Source organism: Watersipora subatra, chromosome 7 (genome assembly GCF_963576615.1).
Source record: "Watersipora subatra chromosome 7, tzWatSuba1.1, whole genome shotgun sequence".
Lineage (NCBI taxonomy): Eukaryota > Metazoa > Bryozoa > Gymnolaemata > Cheilostomatida > Watersiporidae > Watersipora > Watersipora subatra.
This window is the reverse complement of record NC_088714.1, coordinates 48,652,485-48,664,744: the sequence shown is the minus strand read 5'-3', so window position 1 is coordinate 48,664,744 and position 12,260 is coordinate 48,652,485. Positions and strand designations below refer to the sequence as shown.

Sequence of the window (12,260 nt, the reverse complement as noted above, 5' to 3'; positions counted from 1 at the left end):
TACCCATCTTGCCCAGCATGAAAAATCACTGAGGATTTGCGAGTAACGAAACTCGCTTGACTTGCAGACTTTTGTCATTCCATCTTGCAGATGATGCAAACATGAGGATCAACAGCATCATGGAAACATAGTGATGGAGAAGACTTGAGAGCGGTGAGACCAGACCAATCAGCAAACATTTAGACTAACCTGTGAGAATCACTGGTTTGCCTAGGTTCTCTAATATAAATGACAGGCTGGCTGCGGTGTAGCACATCGTGTCTGTACCATGTAAAATTACAAAGGCATCAAACTTTTTATAGAACTTCTACAAATATCAACCAAAATACAGATAAGTGGTAATAGTTCATACATTCAACTAGCTAATCTACTTGAAAACATTTTGTATGTGAAAAGACAAACGAGAACAAGCCACAGTAAGATATTAAAGTTACTAAACAATATTTCTTTATCTGACTTTTAAATCTAAAAAACTAAATATATATTAGAAAATCATCAAAAACTTTCAGCTACATGTATATCTGAGTGATTAATAGGGCTTCAACAAGGTATACATATGGCAGGCAGCCAAAATGACATCCATTTTTAGTATTAACAATTCAGTTTAAAACTCTCACCATTACACTATCGCAATAGCTCCATCTTATAGTTTTCATCATGTATCACAACTATCTGATACCAAATTATGCGTGAAACACTTCATACCACCATAAGAGAAGACAACCCTTAGTCTGACAAGTCAACCAATAATAACATATTGTTAGTAAATTGCGTATGACAGGACCAGAGTTCCCAAAATATACAATAAGTAAATTTTGAGAGCTTGTACAACATCAAAATATACAATCAATATTGGTGTACAAGTAGTAGTAGTATAGACAAGGTAATACAGTCAAACCTCTACTTGAGACCGCCTCAACATACAACTTTCTAACATACAACATAAAATTCCAGCAAATACTCTGTCCTAGACCTGTTATAATTTCCAGCACGCTAAATGTATGAGTGAAACGTTCTGAAAAACTGTTGTTTCATAGATAAAAGTAAAGCTGGCAAAAACTAGAAAGAAACAAAAGAAAATATAAAAACAACAAAATATGTTAGTTAATTTAAACTTTACCTAGTCTAAGGTAGCGTAGGTCACAAACTGTCTACATCTTATCACCAAATCTGTCTCGTGATATTATTTATTTGGGAACAACAACAAAAATATTTTTCTATTGATCACTACACATTTTTCAATAATTACCTGTGGTATTTATTAAAAAGTTCATCATAAATTTTTGGGCTGTAGAACGAGTTGAAGAAATCACAGTGTATTCTTATAGTAATATTCGCTCCAACATAAACTAGTTTTAACATGCAAGTACGAGTATTAACTTATAACTATAGAGGTTTGACTGCATGAGAATTACAATCACTGAGCTCACCACCATAATCCACACAATGGAGAATGAAGGAAAGGAAACCCAAGCAGGGGAAAAGTAATATTATATTTATAATCTAGCAAGGGAAACCGCAATTGATGGGCAACTAACCTAAAATTTTAATATATGCTGTAATCTAGCTTTAGCTCCAACATGTTGGTTTTTAATACCGTCTATGGTTTTGGATAAAGACTCTTACCTCTGCGAATATACTGAAAAGTAAGGGACTGAGATCAATATACTTTAATTACCAAAAATCTATTGCATGAAATCATTAATATTTCAAGAAATAAAGGGCTTGAGATATTGTTACGCAATAATAAGTGTTATTCACTATTTCATCTTTTTTATATACATGTATATTTATATCTGTGAAAATACCTGGTCTTGGATAAAATGTTTTTACTTAAAAGGATAATATAACAATATTTCATTTTTAAATATATATAAAGTTCGCAATTAAATTATTAATCAGCAAATTTGATATTTTCAAAAGTAAAGAAACTAATTCTATGATAATTGCAAATGTATTTAGACTCAAAAACCAAAAAGATGTATCATTGAATTTAGATAATGGGTTAATTTATATATGGCATTTTTACTACATGAAAATTCATGGTAATATCAAAATACAGTTTTCCTACAAATAAATGAAAAAATAAACCATAATTTCTTTTAAAAGGTGACAACGCCAACAATCCAGCCCATGAATGCCCATAATATAGAACCAGCATTTTCACATCATGTATTTTTAAGAAACTAAAAATGATCTTCCACCTATTAAGGTCTCAGTTAAATGCATCTATTATTAGGTGTGAATTGTCGCTGAGATAGCAATATATAGTTACTTTAACAACTCCGAATGCAAATAATGATGAATCCCAGACACTTTGCAAAATGTTGCTGATCGAAAGATACATCCAGGTCAATACTAGCCAATTGTGTCTGGCCAGTAGGTCTAACCTTGTGGCAACACCTCAAAAAATAGGGTCATGGAAAAAGAAGCTACCGCAAGACTACAGATGTAGATAACATATAAAAAGCAAAAGTCTCACCCATATTTAAATGCTCTTTTACTGTTTCACACTATTTCTAACAAGACATCAAACATTTGTTGGTATTAAATCCTAAAACATTCATTCCTGTAGGACCTGCCTCTATCTCTAATTCATGTAACTGTCCAGCAGCTGGGATGGCCTAAGGATATACAGCATCTGTACACTCTTTATATCATTATCACTGTCCCTCCACAAAAGTCAAGAGAATAGAAAACGCAAGATTAATGCCGTACAAAAGCTGAGGCCGTACAAACCAACATTTATACGAAAATAAGCAACCAACCAGAAGTCTGCACAGTCAGCTATTTGCTAATGATGAGGTAAGTAAACACAGCTATTGAATCATTTCCTTCTGATCAAAGCCTTTAAAAGGTCACCGTATTTTAGCTTTGTCCTTGATCAATAAGCAAAATCAATGACAGCAACATAGACAGGAAAATTTAGTGGTCTAATGTTAAGGCAAAAGTGTTTTAAGCCTAAGCTGTCAAGGTACTCCTGCCTAAACAAAATCTGAATATACAAGATAATAGTTGTATGACGGCATCCAATTACATGCAATCACCAAGTGAGACATGGGGAGATCGAGGTTATACATAACAGACTAGCTGATGATTGCTGTTAGTGCTAAGGTCATCGTCAACACCGGTTTAAAAAAGGTGGGCTGGATGTAGTCAAAGTAACAGATTAAGCAGTATATGCACATATTTATCTCAATTTAACTTAGTTTTACAGAAGAAGTGGGAGGGTACCTTGATATCCAGAGCAATTTGAAGCATGGAGTCTGCATCGACATTAGCACTATCTATGAGGTGCTGGTACTCATCGACCACATACTTCAAATGTTTCGTGTCTTTTCCACTGACCACCCTGCAACATCAACAATACATGAGAATATATACATGTATTCCTATCAGATGAAGTCATAAATTACATCCATCAAACACTAACTTATCTGACAATACTATTTCCTATATACAGTATTTAATAATTGCCCTTTATGCTAACTCTCACTACCTCAAATTATGCTTTTCAAGAAACAATCAAACTTGTGCCATATTCCTTATACTCCATGTTCCTTTTTTGGAAACGTAAATAATTCTCATCTAAATCTTCTCGATTCAGCATGTATAGGATTTGTTGTAATTTATTGCGTGCAATTGTGGTTATAAAAACCTTCTTATACCAATAACTTTAATATACGTATACTTGAATGTACAAATGCATATGATATGAAAGAAGGAAATAAAAATTTAGGTGGTATGATTGTACAAGTATCTGTACAGAATGTTATCTTCAAGCATTAAAAATAAAATGTTCAGAATTTAGCCTACATAATCATTCATAAACATAACATTACAACTGTTTGGTTTACATATTTGAAATCAGGACAAAAAGAGGATTAATATAATATATAATTAATAGTTATTGACTACATTCATAATGAGTAGCTATGTTGTAATGAGATTTGTAGTTTTCCAACAAAGGGGTTCAGTAAATACACTAACATGTCTGGTCAGAGCCGAAATAAGTAACAGAAATAACTTTAGCAACTGCACAATCCGGTGAATGCATTTATGGGTGTCAATCAGTAGTCCTTTAGCTACTAACACTCAAAGCAGAGTAGTTTCACTAGCTGGTTAGAGGCATTTATCCTTACCAAATACGACAAAGTTCCAAGTGCTAATAGCCTTTGTCACGAATATATGTTATATTAAATATTATGTTGAGGTATTATGATAAGGTTATAATTACAGTAACAGCGTGTCTTAAGAGATCTTAGGATAAACTCTAGAACAGAAGCTCTCTGCTTGTTTCAGGTCATCACTAATATCGAGTAAGTATGCACAATATGCATTTTGATTTGAAAAAATATTTTATGAAAACAAAATTTAAAAAGTTATACAAAATTAGCGCTAGATAAAATTCTATTCTAACTGAAATATACTTTCTCATGGATGACCCAAAAAGCACTCAGTGATACATGGACCACCCGGAAAGCCTTTGGTGATATTTGAAGCACCCAAAGAGTCATAAGTGATACATAAAACACCCAGCGTATCTGCAGTAATACATGGACTACCCACAAAGTCATTGGTGAGTCAAAGATTCCCAGAAGGTCTTTTCTGATAAATAAACCACCCAAAAATCTGCAGTGATAAATTAACCACTCCTCAAAACATCTGGAGAGATGCATGGACCACCCAGGAAGTGCTATGTAGTACATGGACCACCCAGACAGTCTGCAGTGATTCATGAACCACTCAAGAAATTCTATGTGGTACATAGAACACCCAGACAGTCCTCAGTGATACATGAACCACCCCAAAAGCCCGACATGGCACATGGACCACCCAAACAGTCCTCAGCGAGACATGTACTGTTAGTTTAGAACATCTGCTTCTAGACTAGATAATCACCAACTAGTTAGTTACACTGTGAATCTACTCAACAGAACAACCATAATCTTACAGAAATGTATGAAAAAAACTTGAAAAACTAATTTTCTTAATTTTTCAATTGCATGAACCAAGGAATAAAAAACAAACACACAAAAGACTTCAACATTGAGACTAATCCAGACGTACGGCATGTAAAGGGGAGGACATCTGAAGCTGTGTACGACAGGATGATCCACAGAAATCTTTTGGACATTCTCAGCATAGACAGGGTCATGAAACATTGGCTGTGATGATAACCAGCTGTGGAGGACGTCCTTCTCACTCACATACACTAAGTAACAGAATGATCATTTGCATGAAACTATCACCTGAATGTCATGAAAAGCTGTGATCTGAATTTTTAATAGAGCTATTACTACCTAGATGTCAAATGAAGCAGCAACAGAGCCACATTAATACAACTTCCACAGAAAAAATCAAAACAAATGGGAAGAAATACAGACAGGTAGCTGCATTCTGAAGGCCAAAGGTTAATCGACAGACCTTAATCCGATATCAGTCAAAATTTGAAAATATCTGGCAAAAACTCAGTTAAAGGTTGACTTGCAACAAAATTCACATTATAGTTATTTGGTATTAAAAGGTTCACCATGTTACACTATGCTGTGTTGCAGATGCAAAATATGTGGAAATGTGATTACAAGCTCCTAAAAGCTAAAAAACGAACAGTTAATCGCAGCCATCACAAAAATGCCGTAGGTTGGCATTCCGCTGCAGTGATTCCGTCATTTACAATGATGATGAAATAGACACACAAGGACAATAGACATAGTTTTATTGAATGAGTGAAGTATATTTGTGAAGCGAGATTCCAACTACGACATTTTCGTGATGGCTGCGAATAACTGTTCGTTTTTGAGCTTTTAAGAGCTTGTAATCACAATTCCACATAATTATTTTGCCCCGACAACACAACAGGTGAATCTTTTGATACCAAATTACTGATATGTAAATTTTGTTGCAAGTCAACCTTTCAGCAAAAATTTAGCCAAAAATGTCTCCTTGTTTGGCTAGTTGAATGTATTAGTTGTTTCTAACGACTTTCGTGTTGCAATTATATATTTATTACCAGGATTCTGAGCAACTTGGTTTTATTTATGATGTATTATTAATATTTATATAGATGTTCAAAAAAGTATCAGCAATCATGAAAAGTGGTAAAACTGTTTACCACTTTTAATATTCAGTATCATATGTATAATTAATATGCTACAGAACCAAATTATGTTCAATATCATATGAGGTATACACGGGTTAGCATTATGAAACAGTAGAGACAGTGATACAGGAGGAAGAAAAACTGTCACAACACTACAAGATTATTTATTGTGGGTGTTTATAGATACAGCTGCATGCTAAATGCAATCATGAACAGAAGAGCTTAAACAGTAGCATGTGGACTTGCAGATTCTGTAAAACACAAACCCTTAGAGCAACATCAAACCTTATGAGAAATGGTTAGTTTGTACAAAACTACTTCACATAGTTGTATGAAACAGCATAGTTGTACATATAAACTATAAAAACTGAAACACTACCAAAAGTAATTTTAAAATATTAAGCTTTAAAATATTTAACAGATATTACCTACAGATAAATTACAGGTACAATGTAGGTTCAATATAGTAACTTTAAAGGCACAAAAATAGTAGTTTAAACCGACAAGTCCATTATAAAAAACTTTTGATGCATGTAAATAGATACTTACTATCATGTACACAGCAAGCAAGCCTATATGTGATCTTTAAAAAGTGGAAACAACCACAAAGAACCCAGTTTAAATAGTAGACCTACATACCTCCATCAGAATTCAACTTCATGCCAATAGTGCCACCAGTGTAGATAACCAGAACCAGTCCAAACTGTATTTCCTCCAAAGACTTTGTATCCCCATCTTTAGCTCTTGCCTCATCCTCATGAAGCCTCTCAGCAAACGTAGCCATACTCCCTCAGTCAATCATTTGCTCTGGAATCATAGATACTTTATCAACACCTGATGATATCTTATCTTTTGATTATATCACATGACATGCAAGGTTACCCAATGAGTTCTATGGTTGATTTTTATTACCACCCGTGTAAGGAATTTAGAAAATCTTAATAAGATTTAAAATGGCATGCGCTAACTATGATTGATGACAGAGAACTAGAAAATTGTTAATCCATTCCTATAGATTTGCGGTGTAAATGGCTATGAAAATACTGGATGGTACTAATATAATTGAACCTAAACTTGACAGGATTTCAAATGGAGTAGCAGAAACATTAACAGTCATAGCTATCTACTTGCCAATTTCAGTATCCACAGCTTTGAGACTTTTCTGTCAATAAATCCATAAAGTTTGCACTAGTAGAAGAACCCTTTAGACGTGTAAATTAAAAGTAGAATGAAGATGTGAGTAAATATCAATACTGTCTACAGCAAACAGCACTTCTGAATAAGAGCTAAAACTGTGACAAAAAATATTTCTTTTATATTATTTCTTTCTTATTTCTTATCTTACATTTTAATCTGTTGTTTGACCTAAGACCTGGATGTCAGCTGCATGGATTCAGTTCGTGCTATGTTTGAATGCCACTTCATGTTGACTTATATACTATTTTCATTAGAATGGATATTAAATGATATTCATTGCCGTAATTGATGTGCCTATGTCTGCATCACGTAGATGTCAACAAACCAAAACACTAATCTTTAGTTGCTGTGTCACAGTCAAAATATCAGTTCTGCAGTTAAAAAAAGCACTACTTTATCTATGATTAGCTGTATTACCCGGCGTTACCCGAGTAATAAAAAAGTCTTTGCACAGAAAATTGATTTGTATTCAACATATAACAACATTGGCCATTTTAACTTTCAAACTTCATATCATGAAAAAAATGTTTTGTGTAGTTGAAATAAATTAAAACAAATAAAACAACTATAAAAAGGTTTAGATGGAAATGTGAAATAATTAGCAAGTAATTGCTAAATTAAGTCTGTTTTGTTACAATTACAAAAAAAGATGATTTGGTAATGGTGCAATTAATACTAACTGAAAAAGCAAAATAAAAGCCTGAATATGTTGAATTAATAATAACAATTCTTGCATAGATGTGTGTGTATAAAAAAGGTTACTGTTCCACCAGAAGTAGTCCATCAAAACTTTGACTACAACGATTCTGGTACCTCTCGATACTGGTACCTCTCGATACAGGTACAAATGTAAAAATGAGATATCGTACTCTCCTTGTCTGATCGAACGGAAAGAGAATGTCGAGGCTCTTCTTACGGAGGCAATATAATTGTCCGCGTGAGAAGAATTGGCCTTGACACTAGATATAGTAATTGAACCTTACTAAAAATGTTTCTTAACAGGGGCATCGTATATCAGGATGTGTATGGGTGTATATTTGACTGACTAAACAGCAACTGAGCACAAAATAGTAACAGCTATGCAGGATAATAACAGAATTATAGACCGTAATTATATACGTAGAACAATACAGGATAATAGACTAGCTATCCAGGATAATACAGGATATCTATACAGGATAATGACTTTATAACACGCCTGGATAAGAAACTTGCAGATGCATTCCTCGTGAGTTCAAATCCATCAGAACGCGGAAATTCAATTCCAAGATTTAATAGCTATAGCTGGAACGACACACGTACTAATATTGAGAAATATATGTGTAGATTAAGAAATTGAAATGTTGAGAAAACTTAATTGTATTGCAAATATTTACTAGAAGCTGGGAGACTACAATTGTTCATTAGATGCCCAGTACAAACACCATAAATGCTTGCAGCCTTCCTGGTCCAAAAATAGTGTATAGGCATGGCCTACATGAACCAAAATGTTGCCAAGCCCCATGCTATTACTTGCAGTAACCCCACTGAGAGCTTAGACTAAGAAACCATTGACTATGACAGATGACTCCCTGACGCTTTTCCCAAATAAAACATTATTTGTAATGTAAATAAAATTTTCCAGAGCAACACAAAACCTTATTAGGCTGTGGGTCGAGCAGGCAAAAAGAGCTCTAGAAATGATGTTCCGTGGGCACCTCTTTTCAGTGGCAATTTCTGCAGTGATTTAGACTAATTTCGGTATGGAGAATTCAAAACTGGAGAGTTGCCGCAGCCGCCAGTCCTACTTCGATGAGAAATTTGATAAAATTATATTTTAGGATTTATCTCCCCTGTAAATAAGATTCCGTCCATAGAAGCATCAGATTTGCAACTTTTTAGCATAATTATTTTGCAGTGATTTAGGATGTCAGTGGTAAAGTCAAAATTTATCTTCTATCTATTATCGAACATTCCATATCCTGTGATTGTTACACACACATGTAAATTATATAAATGTATATACGTATATGTGTATATTATTGTATGGTTTAATAGCTTTATTTTACAAAAAAAAATTCAAAACACTAAAATTATGTTTTATAATCGGACACTGATGAATCATAGAAAATAATAAGATACAGGATAAGTGCGTTCATGATTTGAGCTTGACATGACTTGTGTAGCCCACATACATGGATCTCAAGAACTTAATTTGATAAACATTGACTAAGCATACAGGTTAAACACTTAGTCACTTTTTAGAAAGCTAGAAAAACACTTTTTAAAGAGCCTGAAAGGTCTCTTTCTAATGGTGTATGCCTTCAACTCGTCTGCAGGGGCTCCTCGATTCACAGAACATGCTATCAGAAACTGACTAACAACAGCAAAATTGAGCTTGCTAGGAGAAAACATAGTGAAGTGAGTGAGCATTTTTTTAGACTAGTGATACTTTACCACTCAAACATTTAAGGTGAGATAACGGAACTTATAATTATTCTCTAAAATAATTATTATATCATTTAATTACATAATCAATAATCATGATTAAGATGGAAGGAATGCTGACATTGTAATCTGTAGAAACCAGTAGGCTTAGTGGTGGCTACTGATCAAGATGCTTGTATTCAGATTGAAAAATAAACTAAATTTCAATCCAGCAAAGCATTAACTTTTAGTCTTGCCCTTGTTTATCCAATGGACAAATCATGCATGTATTCACTCTAGTTTATTGGTCTATGCTAACTATGTGATAGTGATTTCCACAGTCAATGTTGACCTGGCATTCATTTAGCTACATGAAGAGAGTCGGAAACCTGCTACTCATGATACACCTTGTCAAGATAAAAATGAGCCACCAAAGAAAATCACAAAATCCAATTCTGCTGTCCACTTATCTGCATCAAGACCTACATTTAAGCATATATGCATGACTTATGAAAATAAGGTGTGGTACTACTCACACAAACAACTACTTGCAAAGCTGTCCTTCATGTGGCCAAAACTTTGTCTGCTAGTATGTCCATCTATCCTGTAAATTAACCTAAGATATGATTTCTTCAGTTGCTTTGACTATGATTAAATAATTGATAAGCAGTACCCTGTATTGTTTTTTTGCAGTCCGACTTGTACTGGTACAACACCAATGATTGGCATCACATCACCCCACAAGCAACTATGGCCCCCACAACTGATTTAAACTCCCATCAGCATGTTCAAACATGGTTTCAGGCAAACACCTGCTTACATATGCAGATTAATTGAAGAATGCTACTACCATCAAACAGGAAGAACGTGTGCTTTATAGAACTTTGATCAATATGCGATTGCTTTAGAGATGGCCTCTCATAACAAGTGTTATGACGAATATATCTGGGTCATGCTCGATACACAGCTGCGTAAGTGGTGGAAATATTGATCAATCTTGCCTCAACAGAATTAATTAAGAATTTTGTTCACCATTTACCCATGGTGTCTTGGAACCTTTTCTGTACAGGAACAAGCAGAGAGCTGTGCCTCTAACTGTAGTTTTTGTATATGACAGCCCAGGTTTCCAGAAGGCAACTAAGTAAGAAACTTTTTCAGAGGACTAGTTCATATCAATAGCAGACATGATCCAACTACCATAAATGAAGTGACTCCGAGCTATGAAAGGTATGCGGCCATCCTTGTGGATGCTATGGCGCTTATTCAAGCCCTGTTCGCTAGTGCCATTCCTTCAACTTGCTGATGCCATTCTTGATGTGCTTATTACTCATACTAAGAAGTACAAGGCTGCTTGTGTAGATTTTGTGATCAACAACTATTGCAAGAATAGAATCAAGGGAAGTGAGTGAAGCAAAAGGTGATAAGAAACTACAGCTATCTTCATTTTAGTAATAAAGCTGTGAAGAAATCCAACTGAACAGCCTCTGCAAAGTCTGGAAGCAACAAGAAAGTGATGTTTGCATTCATTGTTCATATCTATAGAAGACATGATCAAACTACCATAAATGCAATCACTCCAAGCTATTGAGGATGTGGGGCCATCCTTATGGATGCCATGGCGCTTATCCAAGCCCTGCCTGCCAGTGCCATTCCTACAACATTCCATCAATTTGCTGATACCATTCTTGATGTTCTTATTGCTCATGCTAAGAAGTAAAAGGCTGCTTGTGTAGAGTTTGTGATCGAAGACTATTGCCAGAATAGAGCTACTAAGGCTTCTAAGCTCGGAGACAAACTGCCAATGTGAAAATCTTATAGGTTTGCACGGTTTCCCTAGCTGTGATGCAGTTTCATCCTTTGCAGGCAAAGGGAAAAGAGTCATAGGAAACTCATCAAAACAGAAGTCATCTTTCAGTAGGCAATGAAAGGACTCTAAGAATAACTTAATTTTCAGAGCAACTATATTCTCTCTGTGAGTCATACACATGCAGACTCCATGGCCAAGAAGATAGCACCCAGAAAAATGACACAAACTTCAACTGACTAAGGAACAGGCTTTTTGTGTCTAGGTCTAAGCCAGTCAGTCCCTCCCTTAAATCGGTGAAAAAACATGTGCACTGTGCCAATTATGTAGCAGCTACCTACATGTATATGGAAAGAGACAACAACGCAACTTGCCAATGCACCATTCTTTTCTTTACATTGGTGGATACTAGGTAAGAAACCACTTGATATTCTACAAGCAGTTCCGTGGGAGTGTGAAAAATCCAGATGCGAGGGAACTGATGTGCCAGTATCATGGCAAAGCTGCCTTACACAAAGCTTTGCACATGCATGAACTAAAACAAAACTGAAGCAGGAGTAGCAGAGAATGCCGATAGTGAAGATAATGACTAAGAACTCAACATATTGAACAAATGGTTAGGTTATGCAATATTTTGAAATATCTTAGCTCGTAAGATTGTTTATATTAGCTACTAATAATAATGCTAATAATAATCACCATGTTCACGCTTCTTGCAGCGTTCTCATTATTTTCTATGATTCATCAGAG

The 12,260-nt window shown here is 34.8% G+C and overlaps 1 protein-coding gene across 1 annotated transcript in view; it reads right to left on the bottom strand.

The window, feature by feature from the left end:
* Positions 1-12,260, bottom strand: part of LOC137399548 (L-asparaginase-like) — a 31,537-nt gene that overhangs the window by 13,635 nt on the left and 5,642 nt on the right. The window contains exons 2-5 of the mRNA XM_068085712.1: positions 6,743-6,910; positions 5,071-5,215; positions 3,235-3,352; positions 190-307 (exon numbers count right to left, since the gene is read on the bottom strand). Of these exons, the coding sequence (XP_067941813.1) occupies positions 190-307; positions 3,235-3,352; positions 5,071-5,215; positions 6,743-6,887 (526 nt within the window). The 5' untranslated portion in view covers positions 6,888-6,910. The remainder of the gene's footprint in view (positions 1-189; positions 308-3,234; positions 3,353-5,070; positions 5,216-6,742; positions 6,911-12,260) is intronic.